Source organism: Lissotriton helveticus, chromosome 3_1 (genome assembly GCF_964261635.1).
Source record: "Lissotriton helveticus chromosome 3_1, aLisHel1.1, whole genome shotgun sequence".
Classification (NCBI taxonomy): domain Eukaryota; kingdom Metazoa; phylum Chordata; class Amphibia; order Caudata; family Salamandridae; genus Lissotriton; species Lissotriton helveticus.
The window spans coordinates 2,104,374,508-2,104,391,506 of NC_136061.1; the positions used below are offsets into that span (position 1 = coordinate 2,104,374,508).

A 16,999-nucleotide genomic window follows, 5' to 3' on the forward strand; every position below is an offset into this window, starting at 1 on the left:
GGTGTCTCTCAAACACCGTCCGCCATATTAGGATTGCTGCCAAGATATGCTTTTCCGCGGCGGGTTTACCGCCGTTGAAAAGCATACGGATCTTCACTGCAGGGGCCCGTTGCGGGCCCCCTAGGTGAAGGGGGGTTTGGGGGTGCACATGGGGGGTACCTAAGGTACCCCCCTGCATTTGTATGCAGAAAGCGGCAGGCACCGCGCGGTGCCTGCCACTTTCTACATACAAATGCAATGCGTGCATTTTTAACATTGCGGCGGGTGCAGCTTGAAGCTGCACCCGCCGCAATGTTAAAAATAGAGGATGTGACCGCCAGGGTGGCGGTCACATCCTAATAGCACAGGAGGGAACGCCGCAGCCCATGCGGACGTTCCCTCATCCTCGGTGATCGCGGACGGACTCAAGTCCGTCCGCGATCATAAACGGCCCCTAAGTGTGACTTTGGCTGTGTGTGGCCTAATACCCAAGAGACTAGGCTGGATATCTTTAATCTGGGGGTATAAGAAAATCGGGGTGAACCAGAGGGTGGAGGGGGTCTGGGACCACGGAGCCTGGAGGGTGTTATCCATTGACCTGCTGGGTACCAGTAGCACCACATTAGGGTGCTGAGTGCATATGTTTTCGAGAGTGTTCCGTACGGACTGGTATGGTACCTGTCACACCATGTAGCAGTGCTGACGCTTTATACGTTGATTTCATGTCAAAAGGATTTGTCATTGTGCTGCATAAAAGTGTTCTAGTTTCACGTAGGTACATATCTTTGATATTGTTGTGATCTGGGGTGTACCCTATAACTGTGCGGGACTGTATTATCAGGATTGCTAGGGTGAGCCTGGGGTGGGCAGCGTGCCACACCGCATGAGTGCTCTCTCTTTCTGAGGGTGGATGGTGGGTGGGTGGGTATGGTTTAGATTAGGTATTGTCCACGGTGTGCATACTATTGATATCATAACAATACGAGTGGACCTAGTCCTGCTAGTAACATTTCCAAATGAGTTTTATGCCCAAAAGTATATGATGTTCATGGTAAAATATTTGAATATGTATGTTGAATATAAACGTTATTTACATACACCCACTTCTGTGCTGCTCAATACAGTTATTGCAAGTCAGTGATGTGCCTTTTCTTTACACACTGCCTCTGAGGAAAGCCTGACTGCTCAGTGCCAAGCTGCCCAAGGATGCGCACAGGTTTTACGGCAAGTGTAATCACCTGCCCTTGACTGGAGCGGTAGGTTCTGCCTGGCTGGGGGGTTCCTTCCAGCCAACCAGAAAGTGCTGATTCCAGCAGTCAAAATTTGAAGTTTTCACTGTCCCTTACCACCTGTTTTTTTGTGGCAGTGACAGACAGTGAAAACATGCTATATGTCCGCCCTCTCAAAATAGGGCGTGCTGACAAATGGCAAAAACTCCAATGGCCATTACTCTGTTTGGCTGTCTGAGGTGTATGTCGGCGGCAGAGACAGAATAGTCTCCACTGTCGACATACTGAAGGTCCGTCCAACTCTAAATGAGATGGGTGGGCCTTCAGTTTGGCAGAGAGCGTACTCTGTTGCAACATACCCTCTTCACCAAACTCTAAATCAGACCCATAATCTGAAACCTTTGGCCAGGACATCATGCACAGCAAATGGTTCTTTCCATATTTTCTAGGGCCTTTTTGGCTTAAAACTTTAAAAATCCATTTCTCTTATATACATAATTTGATGATCTTGGTGTTTACCTTCTCATTAGTTTATTTCTCTATTTTTCTAAATTGGTTTGGGAATTTTATTCTGTTGTATTCTTTACTTTAACATTTCTGGTACTGCTTGAACTTATCATGCACTCTCTTGGATTTACTCTTGCTTGTGCCATAATTACCAGGGGTTGCGCAAAGATTCTCTCAGAACTGTGTTCTGATCTAACCGGAGTGAGTTTATTGAGTTGGCAGGAGTGTCCGCTTCCAAATTCATAACCCATTTCTGACGATGGGCTATACTTCTGTGCCTGACATTGGGCCTTGGTGTCTAAGGACCAGGCTCAGGTCTGCTGTAATAACCAGTCGGCTTCTCAGTTCTTTTGTTGCTGGTCCTTCCTGTCCTACACTCAGTGTATGAGCATGTTCAAATTAAAGATTCTAAAGTGTATCTCTCTCTCTCTCTCTCTCTCTCTCTCTCTCTCTCTCTCTCTCTCTTTCTCTCTCCTATAGCATTGTTCTCTCTGTTCAGCAAATTTATATTTTCCTGTTTGCTTTTCTCTGATTTAAACGTTTTCCTGTTTAAATGTTTCTTTACTGTAATACACGCAGCTATTTTATGATGAAATGTTTTTACAATATTTGCATTCTCCCTTTGTTGGGGTTGACTATATGGATTTAATAATCAAAGTGATGTCACACGGATGCTGGCAAGTCACTCATTCTCTTGCTTTGAAAGAGGTTGGCATTGTCAACATCGCTGTGCCTGACAAAGTAAGCATTTAAGTACAAATCAATAACATGCGTTGTAATGCTTATTATATAGCACACCATTAACAATGATGTAAAGTGATGTTACTAGTTAATTCCATTGAATTCATTAAGATGGCTGTTCCAAAGAAAACTCGAAACGATAATCTGTTGAAGAGGAGTTTAATCCAATCACAACCTCAAGTTGCCTCTTCTCTCAATAACTTTAATCAAGCTTCAACATTCCAAACAAGTATGTTCCATAGTGAAGAAGGGAAGGAGACATGAGTTAAACTAACAAAACCATAATATTCTAACACATACTAATAACTTAATGAATACACACGTGAATAAAATGACATAGCTGAAAAGTGCATATCATAGATTATATGGCACCTGCAGCGATGATGGTTTTCTTGTCAATGAACTGAAAACATGTTTTCATAAAATAATTCCTAAGAAATAGTTTGAGCAATAAATGTTCACAGTGTGTTTTTCTTCTAAATTCTTTCCCAAGTAATGAAGCCTCCTACCTTGCTGAGATGTTCGGGCCTTTGTGGATGATCAAAGTCTATAGTTATGAGTTTAAGGTGAGTAAACACAGACACTGAGACCTCATGTCTGAGTATGTGTCAGACATTCGTAACCTACACACGCTTGTATTTGTCATTTGTTTTGAGCACTAGATGCTGTGAACACCTCCTTGTTTTTTTCCTTACCATGTCAGATGAAAATCTACCACTCTTTATTTGTTTAACATTTATCTGTTTAGTCTACTTCTGACATCCTCCTCAGGCTCAAAATATGAACAATTAATTAATAGAAAAATGCCTGCTGGTGCATTGCCATCTTGTCTCTGTTCCTTGTCATGGCATGGGTCATGCTACACCACCAAGACTGCGCACAGGAGATTATTGCCAGGCAATGATGATAATAGGAATTTCCCTGCTCCAGTGGGAACCATCAGACCTGCTCTGCAGTGCATCTGCAGTGAACATCAATCTGCTATTGTGCCTTGCAGTGGTGTGAATGTGCTGGAAGTGCTCTTGGATGAGGAACATAGGGCCAGATGTAGGTAGGGTTTTACCGGTCGGTAACGGCCGAATTCGGCCGTTACCGACCGGTAAAAGGATTTTGAGATGTAGGGGGCAGAATCGGTAAATTTACCATTCGGTAAATTTACCGATCGGTAATTTTACCGATTCTGTAAATATACCGGTCGGTATATTTACCGACCGGTATTTTTACAGATTCGTTAAAATTGATATGTAGGTGGGACTCTTATGAGTCCCACAAGGCCTAAGAAATCGGTATTTTACCATCAAATTCAATTTGATGGTGAAATACCGATTCAGGTGTGCATGCACATGTGTGCATGCACACCTGTGCCATATGACAGGCAGACCTGCCCTTAGGGCAGGTCTGCCTGCCATATGGCCCCCGACCCTTTTTTGGGGGTGCTAGAGGGTGTCAAAGTGACACCCCCTGCACCCTTGTCAAAATCGGTATTTACCGATTCGGTAAATACCGACCGGTAATGCCCCATTCATTCCTATGGGCTTCAAAGCCCATAGGAATGAATGGAGCATTACCGGTCGGTATTTACCGATTCGGTAAATACCGATTTTTACCGAATCGGTAAAATGCACATCTGGATGGACCTACATGTCCACCCTTCATATTTACCGATTCTTAATTACCGAATCGGTAAAATTCGGTAATTAAGAATCGGTAAATATTTTTTACCTACATCTGGGCCATAATCTGCTGTTGTTTTCTCCTGGGAACCACAGGCCATGGTTGATAATGTGGTGTCCACAGTCTTTCAGGCAGAGAAGGACTGCTATTGCAAAAGATGAAACTTCATTACAGAAACATGTGCTGAGGCCTGGCCAGAAATATCCAGGACTCTAAACTGTGGTATAAGTTTGTCCAAGAGGTACAGCTGTTGGAGATTTTCCAGCACATCGGGCACCATGGATTAAAGATGTATGCACTCTTTCTGATCTATTGGCCAGAGAAGTGAACTTTGGAACCTATGAAACCCAAATTTTGCTTCAGGACTTTCAAGTGTTACCCGATGTTCTTGAGTGGTAACAAATACACATAGTTTTTAGTAACAATGAAACTAACTGAAGGTGCAGTTCCTCTACAATACCACCTATGAAAGACTTTGCTCAGGGTTACAATGCCCAGTTTGGCATCAAGTGTGGGGGCACACCCTTAGAAAATGGATTCTTCCTTAAGCTCAAAGAATTTCGATTCCTTTGGGCTCTATCTTGACAAAATGTTGAACTAAATGGTCTTCAAGCAACAGCTATACCAATATCACAGCATTCCTTCCTTGGATGGGCCTGAAATCAGGGGGCTGCCCTCTGCTCCTGCCTAGCAATATCCAAAGTCCTGACTCTGCTAGACACTAAGTGGGTGCAGAGGTCTTTTCTGGTTCGCCCAGAAATTGCCTTCTAGAACCCAGGGTCAGTGGATATTCCAAAAGATACAGTCTCTCCTGCATTAGTCATTGTTCCTGCAAATTCATCTTCCTAAGAATCTATAGCGGCACATTGCCCTTTTTCTTGTGGATCAATGCTCACCTCGGAAAGGGGCAGGTGGCTTAGGTTTCAAAAGTTCATCAGTGCATGAAGATGTTGTGTTGATTATTGTTTTAGTGAAACAAAATGGTACAACTTCAAATGAGTTCTTAACTTAAAGAACATGAACTGGTATGCTCAGTATCTGTTGTTGAAGATGGCAACTCTTCAGCGAGTCATTCTCTTCCTCGGCTCTAGAGATTTTGTGACAAAACTGAATGTTAGAGATGCTACATTCATGTACCAATCCAGCAGTTGATACAATAGTTTCCACACTCTGTAGTGTTCTACAGTCACAACCAGTTTGTTCCCCTTCCTATCAGGTTATCATCAGTGTTAAGGGTATTCAACAATATATTTGCCCCTCAGGTGGCAGGAAGGATTGCAAATATTTTCTTCCCTGCAGGGCTGACTAGTATCTCTTCTTTTTTCAAAGGTAAGAGGTCAACACCAAGCTGCTGTACAGAATACTTTAATTTTCTGCTTTGTCACCATTTGGGAAAGTCTCATATTCAGCCTGCTCTAGAACAGATCTCCCTTAGGACTGTATTTTGAGCAGACGTGTAGGAAGGTATTCTTACTTGCCGGAAGATTGCTGCCATCACAACATGAAAGGCTCTGGTATGTGGTGAAGCATTTTATGACAGCAACTTATGCCACAGTAATGAGGCCTCCTCTTCACTTGAAAACCCTAGTCTGGAAACACTTTTTTAAGTGGAGCCATTCTGGACAGGACTTGAAGGCATGGATTCCAGTTACACCACAGACAATGTTAAGCGTTGTCTTGGTGGCTGGTGGACACTAATCTTTTGCTGGCATTCCCCTCTGTTTCTCATTGCAGGTGGTCATTATGATAGATGCCAGACTGGTAGGTTGGGGCAACTCTGCAAGCAAAGATTTTGCAAATAATATTTTCCCACCATATAGGAGCATGTTGCACTTATGTTCTTCATGGTGGTCTTAATCAACATGGAACACAAGGTGAGCAACGCATGTGTTCACCATGCAGGGAAATGCGGTGCATGGGCCTAGCAGAACTCACTCAGTATGTGGCTAGAAACACAGCTGATTTCATAGTACCACTGGGGAATAAATAAACAGCCAGACCTACCCAGTTAGTTCTTCTGTTATACAATAGAAAAATACTTCCATCTCATTCATTACAACTGGTCTCAGACTGGAGTTGACATGGTTGAAACTGGTCCATTCTCATGTGGATTAGCTACTGGTATCATTCTGCTCCAGTAATCAAATCTTAGGGCTTTGGAGTGAATGTCTTATATTATCAATGCCGTAGTCATAATGTGTGTGCCATACTGTATACAATTCCCCAATGCTACTCCATAGCATTCAGGTTGGTGAAGGCAGAGGTCATGAAGGTGGCCCTGTAGTGGCCATTCAAAAATAGAGTCCGTGGTCCTATCACTGGAGGTTTTCTCTAACCTGTTCTTCTACCGCAGGCTCAGATTTAGATTTATTTAATGGCTAAGAAATTGAGCAATTTGGTCTGCCGAAGATGGTTTTCTCAAGAAAGTAGCTATTTTGTTTCAGCAATTTCTGTGTCCAGCCATGATTTATTTTACGGAAGCCACTGACAACACTTTACCAAATGAATTGTGGGTCATGGTCAATACACAATGAACTGTGATCCTTTTTTGTTATGGAGTTCCTCAAGGAGGGCTTCCTTATGAGAGTAAAAGCCTGTTTGTAGTAAATAGACATCAGCCAAGCTTCAAAGGGAGTCATTGTCCTTGGTGTAGCACATTAAGTAATTGAAGACTGAAGGCCAGTAGTCCATTCTCATCCTGGATCATGGGACCTGCTTATTGTCTTGTGGGAGACCCAAGAGGCCTGCTGGCATCGATAGGATGTCTACATTTTAGATGTAAGAAGCCCTCCAAAGACATGATTACACGTTAAGGCTTAAATTCCAATCCTTGTGCAATTAGGAGTTTGCTCCAGGATTGGTATTACGATCTGTGTGACAATTATCGCATCCTTGCAGTTCCCCATATAGATTCCAACAGTTTAAACCTGCCAGAATTTATCAGGGAAAATGCCTGGAAAAAAGGGAGAGGATGCAGACTTCAATATGATAAATTCCAATTCTGGATGTTATGCCCTATTTCCAAGTTTAAAACTCAGAATATGAGGATTTAGCACATCTGGAAAAGACCTCATCCCAGAGTAATGGTATTTACTGGGTGTAATAAAAAGTCCAGCCTATTTCATAGAACTTGTAATTATGGCTATGTGGTCTCAGAGTTAAGCTGCCTGCTGGTGGCATTTTGAGCTGAATCTTGGAGGGAATTCCTTAGGTGAAAATTGTAATGTCGCCATATTTATTTATTTATTTATTTGCTTGTATAGCGCCGGAATTCGACCCCCGTAGGGGTATCTTCGCGCTTGTGCTATATCCAAAATGACTGGCCAAGGTCCATGAGATAGTGCTATGATTTAATATGCCGAGAAAAAATGAGTTTTCAGCGATTTCTTAAAGGCCTGGAAATTGGTGTTTTGTCTCAGATTAAAAGGAAGCGAGTTCCAGAGTACCGGGCCTTTGTAAGATAGAGCACGACCTCCCTGTCTAACCTTCCTAATCTTAGGGACCTGAAGAAGCAGTTGATTGCTGGAACATAAAGAACGTCTGGGACTGTACAGATTGAATTTTTCTGCCAGATATTTAGGGCCTGAGCCAAAAAGACACTTGTGTATTATACAGCAGACCTTGAACTTGACACGTTGTCGAACAGGCAACCAATGAAGTTTGTTCAAGAGGGGGCGTGAGGGAGATCTGGCCGGGGCATTAAGGACCAGTCTCGCCGCGGTGTTCTGGGCCACCTGTAATCTACTGAGCTGCTCCTCATTGGCTGAAATAAAGAGGCCATTACAGTAATCCAGTCTGCTGGTCACAAGAGTCTGGACCAGGGTCTTTCTATAATTGTCGGGCAGAAATGGGAACACACACCTTAAGAGTCCGATGATCCGAAAACAGGAGCCAGTTACCTGATTTGCATGTTCTTTTAGCAGTAATGTTTGATCTAGCCACACTCCAAGATTCTTCACTGCCTGCTTGGGGCATGGTACCGGTCCCAAATCTGATGGCCACCACTCAGGAGACCGCAGGAGAGGAGCCTCCCCGAAGAGCATGACCCCAGTTTTGGCAACATTACATTGGAGGCAATTGGAGGCCATCCAATCAGACACCGCCCGCATGCCTTCAGCAAAAGAGTCTTTAAGTGCGGGTGTGAGAGTCTGAAAAGGGAATAAGAGCTGGGTGTCGTCGGTGTACGACACCGGGGTGAATCCGTGCATTCTCACAATGTCAGCCAAGGGGGCCACATACACATTAAAAAGCGTGGGGCTTAGGCATGAGCCCTGTGGCACTCCCTTGGTGAGCTTCCTAGAGATGGAATGATGGGAGCCCAATCTGACACATTGTGAGCGGTCCGAGAGAAAGCTCTCCAGCCAGGACAAGGCCGAACCTCCAATCCCCACCTTTCGTAGACGACGAGAAGAATATCATGTGACACTGTGTCAAAGGCAGCGGATAAGTCTAACAGCCCTAGAATCATAGAGCCCCCTCCATACATAGTCATCCTGATGTTGTCGGTCACGGAGAGAAGGGCAGATTCCATGCTGTAGTTAGGTCTAAACACAGATTGAGAATAGTCTAGACCTTCCGCTGCCTCACATGTTTCTCGGTAATCTTGCTTAGGTATGGTAGAAGGGAGATGGGGCGGAGGTTGGAAAGATCAGTCCAGGGCAAGGCCGCGTTCTTTCGGATAGGGTTCACCACTGCTTTTTTCCACTCTAAAGGCACATATCCTTCATTAAGGGAAAGATTTATTATGGACCGGATTTCAGGTCGAAGCAGATTGCTTAGAGAGGCAACCATCTTAGCAGGCAGAAAGTCATCAGAGGATCCTGTTTTAATTAGACTAATGAGGGAAGTAAGGTCAGAATCATTAACTTCCGGGAACTTCATTAATGAGTTTTCATTATTTATTAATGATAAGGGAGGAGAGTTGATGGTATTGTTTCAAATTTCTGCGGCCTTCATGATTTTTCCATAAATCAACTCTATTTTGTTCTCAAAGAACAAAGAGATCTCATCACAGAGAGATTGTGAAAAATCATCAGGGCTCTCACAGGCCACTGGTCTTACAAAGGTCTGTAAGATCTTATACAGTTCCTTAGATGAGTTGCCTGCTTCAGCTAACTGTAAAGTCAAACAATTCCTCCTAGCTAACCGTATGTTTTTATAGTAGCTTGATTGAGCGGCTAAGTACGCTTTCTTACTACCCTCAGTACGTGATTTCATCCATTTTTTCTCCAGCTTTCTGCACCCCTGTTTCTCTATTCTAAGCTGTTCTGAGTACCATACCTCTTGTTTTGCTCTGGGGTACTGTTTATGTAGTTTCAAAGGGGCCAGCAAATTAAGTGCCTCTACAAGAGAGTTGTTAAACTTAGATATTGCGGACTCCGTATTGTCTGTTACTAATATGACAGGTTTCTTCCACGCCCTCTGTAACTCCTCTGCTGTTACCTTATGCCATTGGCGACGTAAGACTGGCGGGAGTGGGGCCTTTTGGAGGGGCTTATCCAGACCTATCACGGAAAAGTCGACCAAAAAATGGTCAGACCAATTTACTTGAGTTGCAGGACAACACCGGATTTTGGAACAGTTAGAAAAGACCAAGTCCAAAGTGTGACCCCCTATATGTGTGGGGCCATTATTCTGTATCATAAGCCCTAAAGAAGATAGACCGGAAAGCAGGGATATAGTATCGGGGTGTGTGGGAATATCCACATGAGTGTTAAAGTCACCCTGGAGGAAGAAATCTTCATTTGCTTTACAATTAGGAGCCAGTAATTCCATGAGAGAAAGAGTAAAACCTGAAGGAGGTCCGGGAGGGCGATAGACCAAAGCTCCCTTCCAGTAATTTTTAGATGCTGAGTTGATCTTAAAAATCATGATTTCCATTGATGAACAACTCCTTTGCTCAAGCACGGAAATCTTCAGATCTTGTCTATATATAATAGCTATGCCACCCCCTACTTTGTCAGGGCGGTCCTGTTTTAAAATTTTATATCCCACAGGAACCCCCAACATTATTGCTGGGACTGTATGAGGTTTCAACCAGGTTTCCGTTAAAAAACAGATATCTGGTTTTGCCGAATGGACAAGGTCCCAAAGTTCAACATAATGTTTGGGCAGGGAGCGGGTGTTCAAAAGAAAGCTTTTCAGGCCACAAGGTTGTATGACTTCCCTGGTGTTTCTGCCAGTGGAGATAGTAGTATGTGTGGCCTGAAAACGACAGTTGTAACAAGAGAAAGGGCCTTCCAGACATGGCCAGGAGCTCAGAACACATCTCGGCAACGAGACTATCTGAAGATCTTTCAGTGCTCGGGCTGTATATCTAATAACATGTACCTTATCCTGAGCTTGGTCCGTTTGGGTAGAGTCCATAGCCCCTAGCCCCATCCTGTCGCGGACGGGCGCAGACGAGCCACTCTTTGGCTACTCTTCGGCGTAGCTTCGGCTCCCCTGCGCGCGACCGCTGTGCGCTCGGGGGCAGGCGAGGGCTAAATAGCCCCGTAAATACAACCACTAGAGCGCTAACCGCTCAGTGGTGAACAGGAAGTGCCTGGCTCTCCATGACCCGCCCTCCGCGCAACGGTACTGGCTACAGCATCGGACCGGGGCGGGCAGGAGTGGTAACCGAGCCCAGGCTTCCTGCTACACTGAAAATACCGTCCCCCCCTCTCAAATCAGGATGGGGAACCGTGTGGGACACCAATGCGCTCCAAATAAAAGCGAGCGTAGCGAGAGTGATATAAATGCTTCAGAATTCAATTTTTAAAAATGCACAGTCAACATATGGGCATTCCTTCATATCTTCATCAACCGTTACTGGTTTGCAGTTTGGTTGCCAGTTTTGTCAGCCTGATTAGATTCCTTTCATGAATGTTTCTTGATCCCTGTGTCTCTGTAATGTGTAATATATATATGTATGGAATAAATTAGCCATTGTTGATTTAGCCACGTTTTCTCTGATCTTGTATCTGGAATGTAGGCTAGAATGGCAATGAAAAAGGTACTTAGCTTTAATAGTCCCCTCTCTGGTAAATACCCTAACAACATATTCCTTACCTTGTGATTCCTCACCTTGTGAATCTTCACAGACACTAGACTAGATCCGGAAAACTCTTGGCAGCAGCTCCTGCACACCGGCAGGTCACGCCCGCAGCATGACTGATAAATTGAGAATATTGACAGCATGTATGTCCTAAATTGGAACCTTATTGCTTTTACTAACTCCACTACAGAGAATAGGGTGTAGGTTGGGTGGTGGCTAATTTTAACTTGGGTAGTATGCCCACCAGAAAGAGTGTTACCAAAGGTAACTTATTCTTCTGATGGATAGTTCTAACTGCAAATTCCTCACCTTATGTATTGAGTCCAATATGAACTGCAGAATGGGTGGGCAAAATGACCCTCCTAGTGGACCTGAGAGTCAATATAGGAGTCTGCTGTCAAACTTTAGAAGGACGCCCTCATGGTGGCTTGGCAGATGTTCATAACAGAAACACATTGTGTCAGGGCCATAGTAGTGACCTTAGCCCTGTTTCAATAAGCCATATACCCTCAGGAGGATCTTTTTTGATCACAGCAAACCCCAGTTTGATACAATGAACAATTCATCATCATAAGGTCCATTTTTGGACCGTCTTTCAGTTCTTCCCACCAGCAAGTCAGATAAAGCATTGATCATCCACTCAACACTTCTTAGTCCTCGTCTGTGTAGAAACTAAGGACCTGCTTAGTTTCCAACCAGGATAGCCCCTCCTCTGCCTTAAAGGGGTGGTATACAGAGGCTCCAGTGATAATGCCTGGTCCTGAGTAATCCGGACAATGGACTTGATGGCTACGAGAAGCACGGTCTTCAGAGTCAAGAACCTCAGGGTTAAACTGTGCAAAACAGTAGGGACGAAATGAGTGCCTTTTCTCAGTGCCTACAGTAAAACCTTTTTGGAGCAAAGATATCAAAACAGAAGGACTGGCACATTAATCCATTTGGCCCATAAAGAATCAACCTGCTTCTACTTGCAACAAATCACAAATATAAACCAACAGCAAGTATTACTACACTATGTGTATGATTTGCAAGCTTCCAAATTGACATCCACCACCTCGGATGGAAGATCAAAACCTTTCAATTGAGTCTGCTAAATCTCCTCACATGGAGGTAGAGACGTTCTCAGACTTGCTGAAGTGATCCCACCTTCAGAAGCCAGTTATTGAGATATGGAAATCCAAGTTTCCCCAACAACTGAGGATGGGCCCGGATCACTAACATGATCTTTGTGGTCACCAGAAGGCCAAAGGGCAGGAGGGTAAAATGAGAATGTTCTGACCCCAACGCAAAGCAGATGTATGTGTGTGGCACTTCAGGACTGGCACATGGAAGTACGTGTCCTGCAAGTTCTCCATCCAGTCTTTTGCGGTGTAAGGTTAAAAAGACTAGGGACAGCATCATCATTTTGAACTTCTCTTTCAATTGCAAGGCATTCAAGATCCTGGGTTTGAAGTTCAGCATTTGTCTCTTGTCCTTCATGGGTATCAAGAATTATTGTGAATTGCACCCTTTACCGATCTCTGCCTCTGCACCACTTTGATTGGCCCTTGGCAAACTGAAGTGGAGAAAAAGGTGATGAATAGAATGCTTGAATTTGCCCCCTCAGTTTGGACCTAGCCATAATCAAATCAGTCTTGACCCTGCTCCAATTGGAACAATCCAGCTCAAACTGCCAGGCCAGGTCCTCTCTGAACCAGAACACAAGCACCCTAAGACCAGATTTCCCCTTATTAGGGTTCATCTGTCGGGTATAGCTTGGTTCCAGTGGCACAGTGTGCACTGGACCCACATCTGGGCATCTCCGTCTCATTCAGGATATCACACTAAGGTATACAAAAAGGGATGGATGGAATGCTTGAATTAATCTCAGCCACTGGTAATTACTCAGGATTAAATCCCAGTCCTTCATTATTTTGCACACCATGCCACCTCAGTTTGGACCAATTCACATGCAAATCCGTCCTGACCCTAATCCAATGGGAACAGCTCTCTTCAAACTGCCAGGACAGGTACTCCCTAAACTAGAACACAAGCAACCCAAGACCTGTTTCACATGTAAGGGAGCTAATCACTAAGGTATAGCTTGGTTCCAGTGGCACATGGGCACGGGTCCCATGTCTGAGCATGCCTATCCCTACTTAAGGCATCACATAGAAGTATACAAAAAAGCGATGGATGGAATACGCTAATAAATATCAGCCATTCAAACAACAGTTGCACTTCTCTGGAGAGGATATCGACATAATCCACTGACACTTGGGCAAAAACTGGGGGTAGTAGACAAGAAGGGAATGGCGTTCCCAAACTGAATAATCTGAAGGAGCCATTGGTTCAATGTAATCTCTCGCCAGCCAGAGAAACGCTATCTGATCCTTACCCTGACCAGCCTCAGATGACAGCTTGAAGGGGATTGGGAGGTTAAAGAGACTTGCCAGCAGTGGTGACAGGTGAAGAAGAGGAGGAGGGCTGTTGCTTCTGTTGGTGGCCTTGTTCTCTTCTCTGTCACTATGTCTGTCTTTGCCGATATGAATAGGCCGAGGTAGCTGCTCGACACGTTGTAAGGGTTACCTCTGGCAGGCTCCTTGAGTATCTTCTGAATTTTAGATACTGCAGGTGAAATTAGTGAGTAGGAGGGTATAACTCCAGAGAATGAAAGGTAGGTCTGCTATCTTTGAAGTACTCAAACACTGAATCATTATTTTCACCAAACAATCTGTCCACATTAAAGGGCATGTCCATAAGAGAAACTTGCATGTTCTAGCAAAACCTGGTGGTGTGCATTTAGGTGTGGCATCGGATTACAATTCTAGTGATCATAACTCGGATAATACAATCTGTAGTACCCAGGTTGGACCTCAGTATATTCTTTGCTCCATCCTAGCTGTCTTATACCGTCTGGGTGAAGAAGTACTAGAAATCCTTAGGCAGGACTGGCAAAATCTCACTTGCCACATCTAAGAGGCCATGGGCGTTTTGACCCAAAAGCACATATCATTCAAAGATTAGTGCACCAGAGTAGCTGAAGAGAAAGCTCTTGTGTGTCAATTTTCTTGAACTACCAGTCTGTCTTGTTGAGGGGGAGATGCATTTGGATTTAGATTATCTGTACTTATAGAGGCTTGAGCTGTAAGTCTCTCAGGTGTACGGTGCTTTGTTAGTAATGTTACCTTCCACAGGTATATGTTGCTGAGCAATTGGGTGACTCACAGACGGGGCCAAGCAAGATATCCACCAGGCCAATGTGAGAGGCTCCGTTAAGGCTTTGTTGGAGTCAGAGCCAAAAAGAGCCTCCATGATCCTCAAATATGGCCTCTGAGGTACGGAAACAAAGGAGAGTCACCCTCAAGCTGAGACTGTGCCATGGCAATCAAGTAGGATGATGTGGGATGTGTCTTAGTTAACATTGGCTCCAAATCTGCCACTGGAGTTGGAATCTGGAACCAGTACCTGGGTCTGGAGATGAATTTCAAACAAGTGGTGGAGACTGCCAAAAGGGAGTTTAACACAGCCTAGCACCGGAAGCAAAACGAGCTTAGACTAAGCAGGGCTTTCAACGCTGGGAATGGAGCTGCCAGTGGACGTGTGGCTGGATGTCCTTACAGATCCATGTGGTACAAAAGGTGTACCAACAGGATCTTGAACCATTTTGAAAATTAGCAGTATGGCTTACTTAAAGGGCTGAAATCCTCAGCGGTGTGAACAATGACCTTGGCATTATCGGAGTGGAATCTGAAATCAGCATATCTGGTGCTGGGACTGCAGCTGAAATTAAAACAAGTGGCAGAGCCTGCAGAAAAGTAGTCAACACATGGCCCAGCACCGAGGATAGAGGAGACAGAAGCCGAATAGGTTCATTCAACCGTAGGGAAGGAGCTGCTGTCATAAATCGGGCTGAAGACTCGTGGGGCCGAAGGGACCAAAAGAGGGATCTAGACGATTTTGGAAACTTGCAGCATGGCCTTCTTGAAGACTACGGTCTTTTGTGGAGTCAATTGGGTTTTCTAAGTCAGGGTCGACCCATTGAGGTAGTGTGAGGTTTCTTCCTGGATCAGGAGTTAGACAGCGACATTTAAATTACACTGGCATAATTTGCAAAATTTCACTTCAAGCTTGTTACGCACAATTCCACTAATTGGGACATTAGGCTTTGCCGCATAATTACACGGCGTTCATGGCAAAATTATAGCGCAGAAGCAACGAGAATTTCCGGAATGTGAGCAGCCATCATCATTTCAAGTAATTTTTTGTTTTTTTGTGTTATTTTTAGCATAATGTGCCTTATTTGCATTTAAAGTGATTACACATAATTACATAATTTTACTGAAATTTTGCATAGTTATGCAGAATCAAAGTACGCACTTTTTGCACACCTCTAAAGGAGTGCTGGTAAGATTAAGTTTTCATTTGAACTTTGTATGTTTACTTTTGTAGTCATCTTTCAACTTCATCCCGACTTGCCTAAAGAGTGTGAACGGGAATGAGATCAGAAATGACTTTGCGACTTATAGAAGGACCACCCTCACTTTAGTGTTCGGCAACGTAAAGTTTGGCTTCACATTCCCTGATGGCCTATGGAAGTTGTAGGAGCATTTATTGCTGCAATTGGAGTCCTGTTTGATGCTGAGACACCAAAGGCAGATGTTGTGTGGGTCCATGACTGACATCTGCTTAAGACATGTGAAGCTTCAACCCTGAATTTATTGGAGGAGACGTACCTGGATAATGTAGAAACCTTTGGTAAAAGAGCTAAAAATGGTGGGAGCTCGGCTCCGGATCCACTGCGCAGAGAACAGAAAAAGCAGCTGTGACGATAGTACCACCTGCAAGAGTGCAGGAGCAATAGCAAAGAGTTGTACAGATTCAGGCTTGTCTCTGGGTTGATTCACAAATTTGGAATCACAAGGTGAGAAATGTGCTAGTAGAAGTATCCTTAAGAAGGTACTTGGTACATCCTTATGGACAAGATAAGGAAGCTGAGTGAGGTAGTAGTAATCTGATTACTTGCTGGTAATCCTCATTAATAGAATTCCAGGACAGCCTTGTCCCAGTCCTGTTCCCTTCTACTAATCACTCTAGCTCTCTTTCTCCATGATGCTTTGCTTTGGATTATCTGGAGGTAGTTTAGATGTCTTTTGTGTTCATGTGAATAAATGAGAGAAAAAGGGGAAATGCTGTTGTTTTAAAATAAGAATGCTACTTTTTGTCTCCTTGTTGGGACTTGCCCCTATGTTGTAAGAACTGTGACGAGGAAGAACTGCAATGTGAAGAAGAGCATGTCATTCTTTACCTGTGCCCCTAAGGAATCTCCATATTCCCAGCCTACCCCCTCCCTTTTTCTGCTCTTTTCAGGGTGAAAACATTCAGATTGTTATGAAGCTGACTAAATGTTTTGGTACCCTCTCTCTAGATTACTGCGCATACGCTAGTTCAAAATGTCTAAAAATGTCTAAAAGTACTATGGGGCATATTTACAACGAAATGTTGGAGCGCGGAGCTATGCCAAATTTGGCAGCTCTGTGCTCCGACATTTCCAAAATGCAGTAATGCGCCATATTTACAACAATACAGCACACTCCTGTGTTATGCCTAGCACTGGCGCAAACATTAGCTGCCTATCAACAACACAGGCTCTCTTGCACCATAGTACAAGGGGGTCTGCTTTTCATGGAATTATTGTTTATGTGCAGAAAGGCGTCCCTTCCTGCACATAAACAATTAATAATGGTGATTTGTTACTTCTATGTATGCTGCATTCTGCAAAACACATAGCAGTAGTAAATCGTCATTATTTAATGATTGCTTATGTGCAGGGAGGGATACCTTCCTGCACATA

At 44.0% G+C, this 16,999-nt stretch overlaps 1 protein-coding gene across 1 annotated transcript in view; it reads left to right on the forward strand.

Moving 5' to 3' along the window:
• The window catches only part of SERINC4 (serine incorporator 4), a 273,320-nt gene that overhangs the window by 206,803 nt on the left and 49,518 nt on the right, over nt 1-16,999 (forward strand). The window contains exon 8 of the mRNA XM_078684114.1: nt 2,950-3,022. Within this exon, the coding sequence (XP_078540240.1) occupies nt 2,950-3,022 (73 nt within the window). The remainder of the gene's footprint in view (nt 1-2,949; nt 3,023-16,999) is intronic.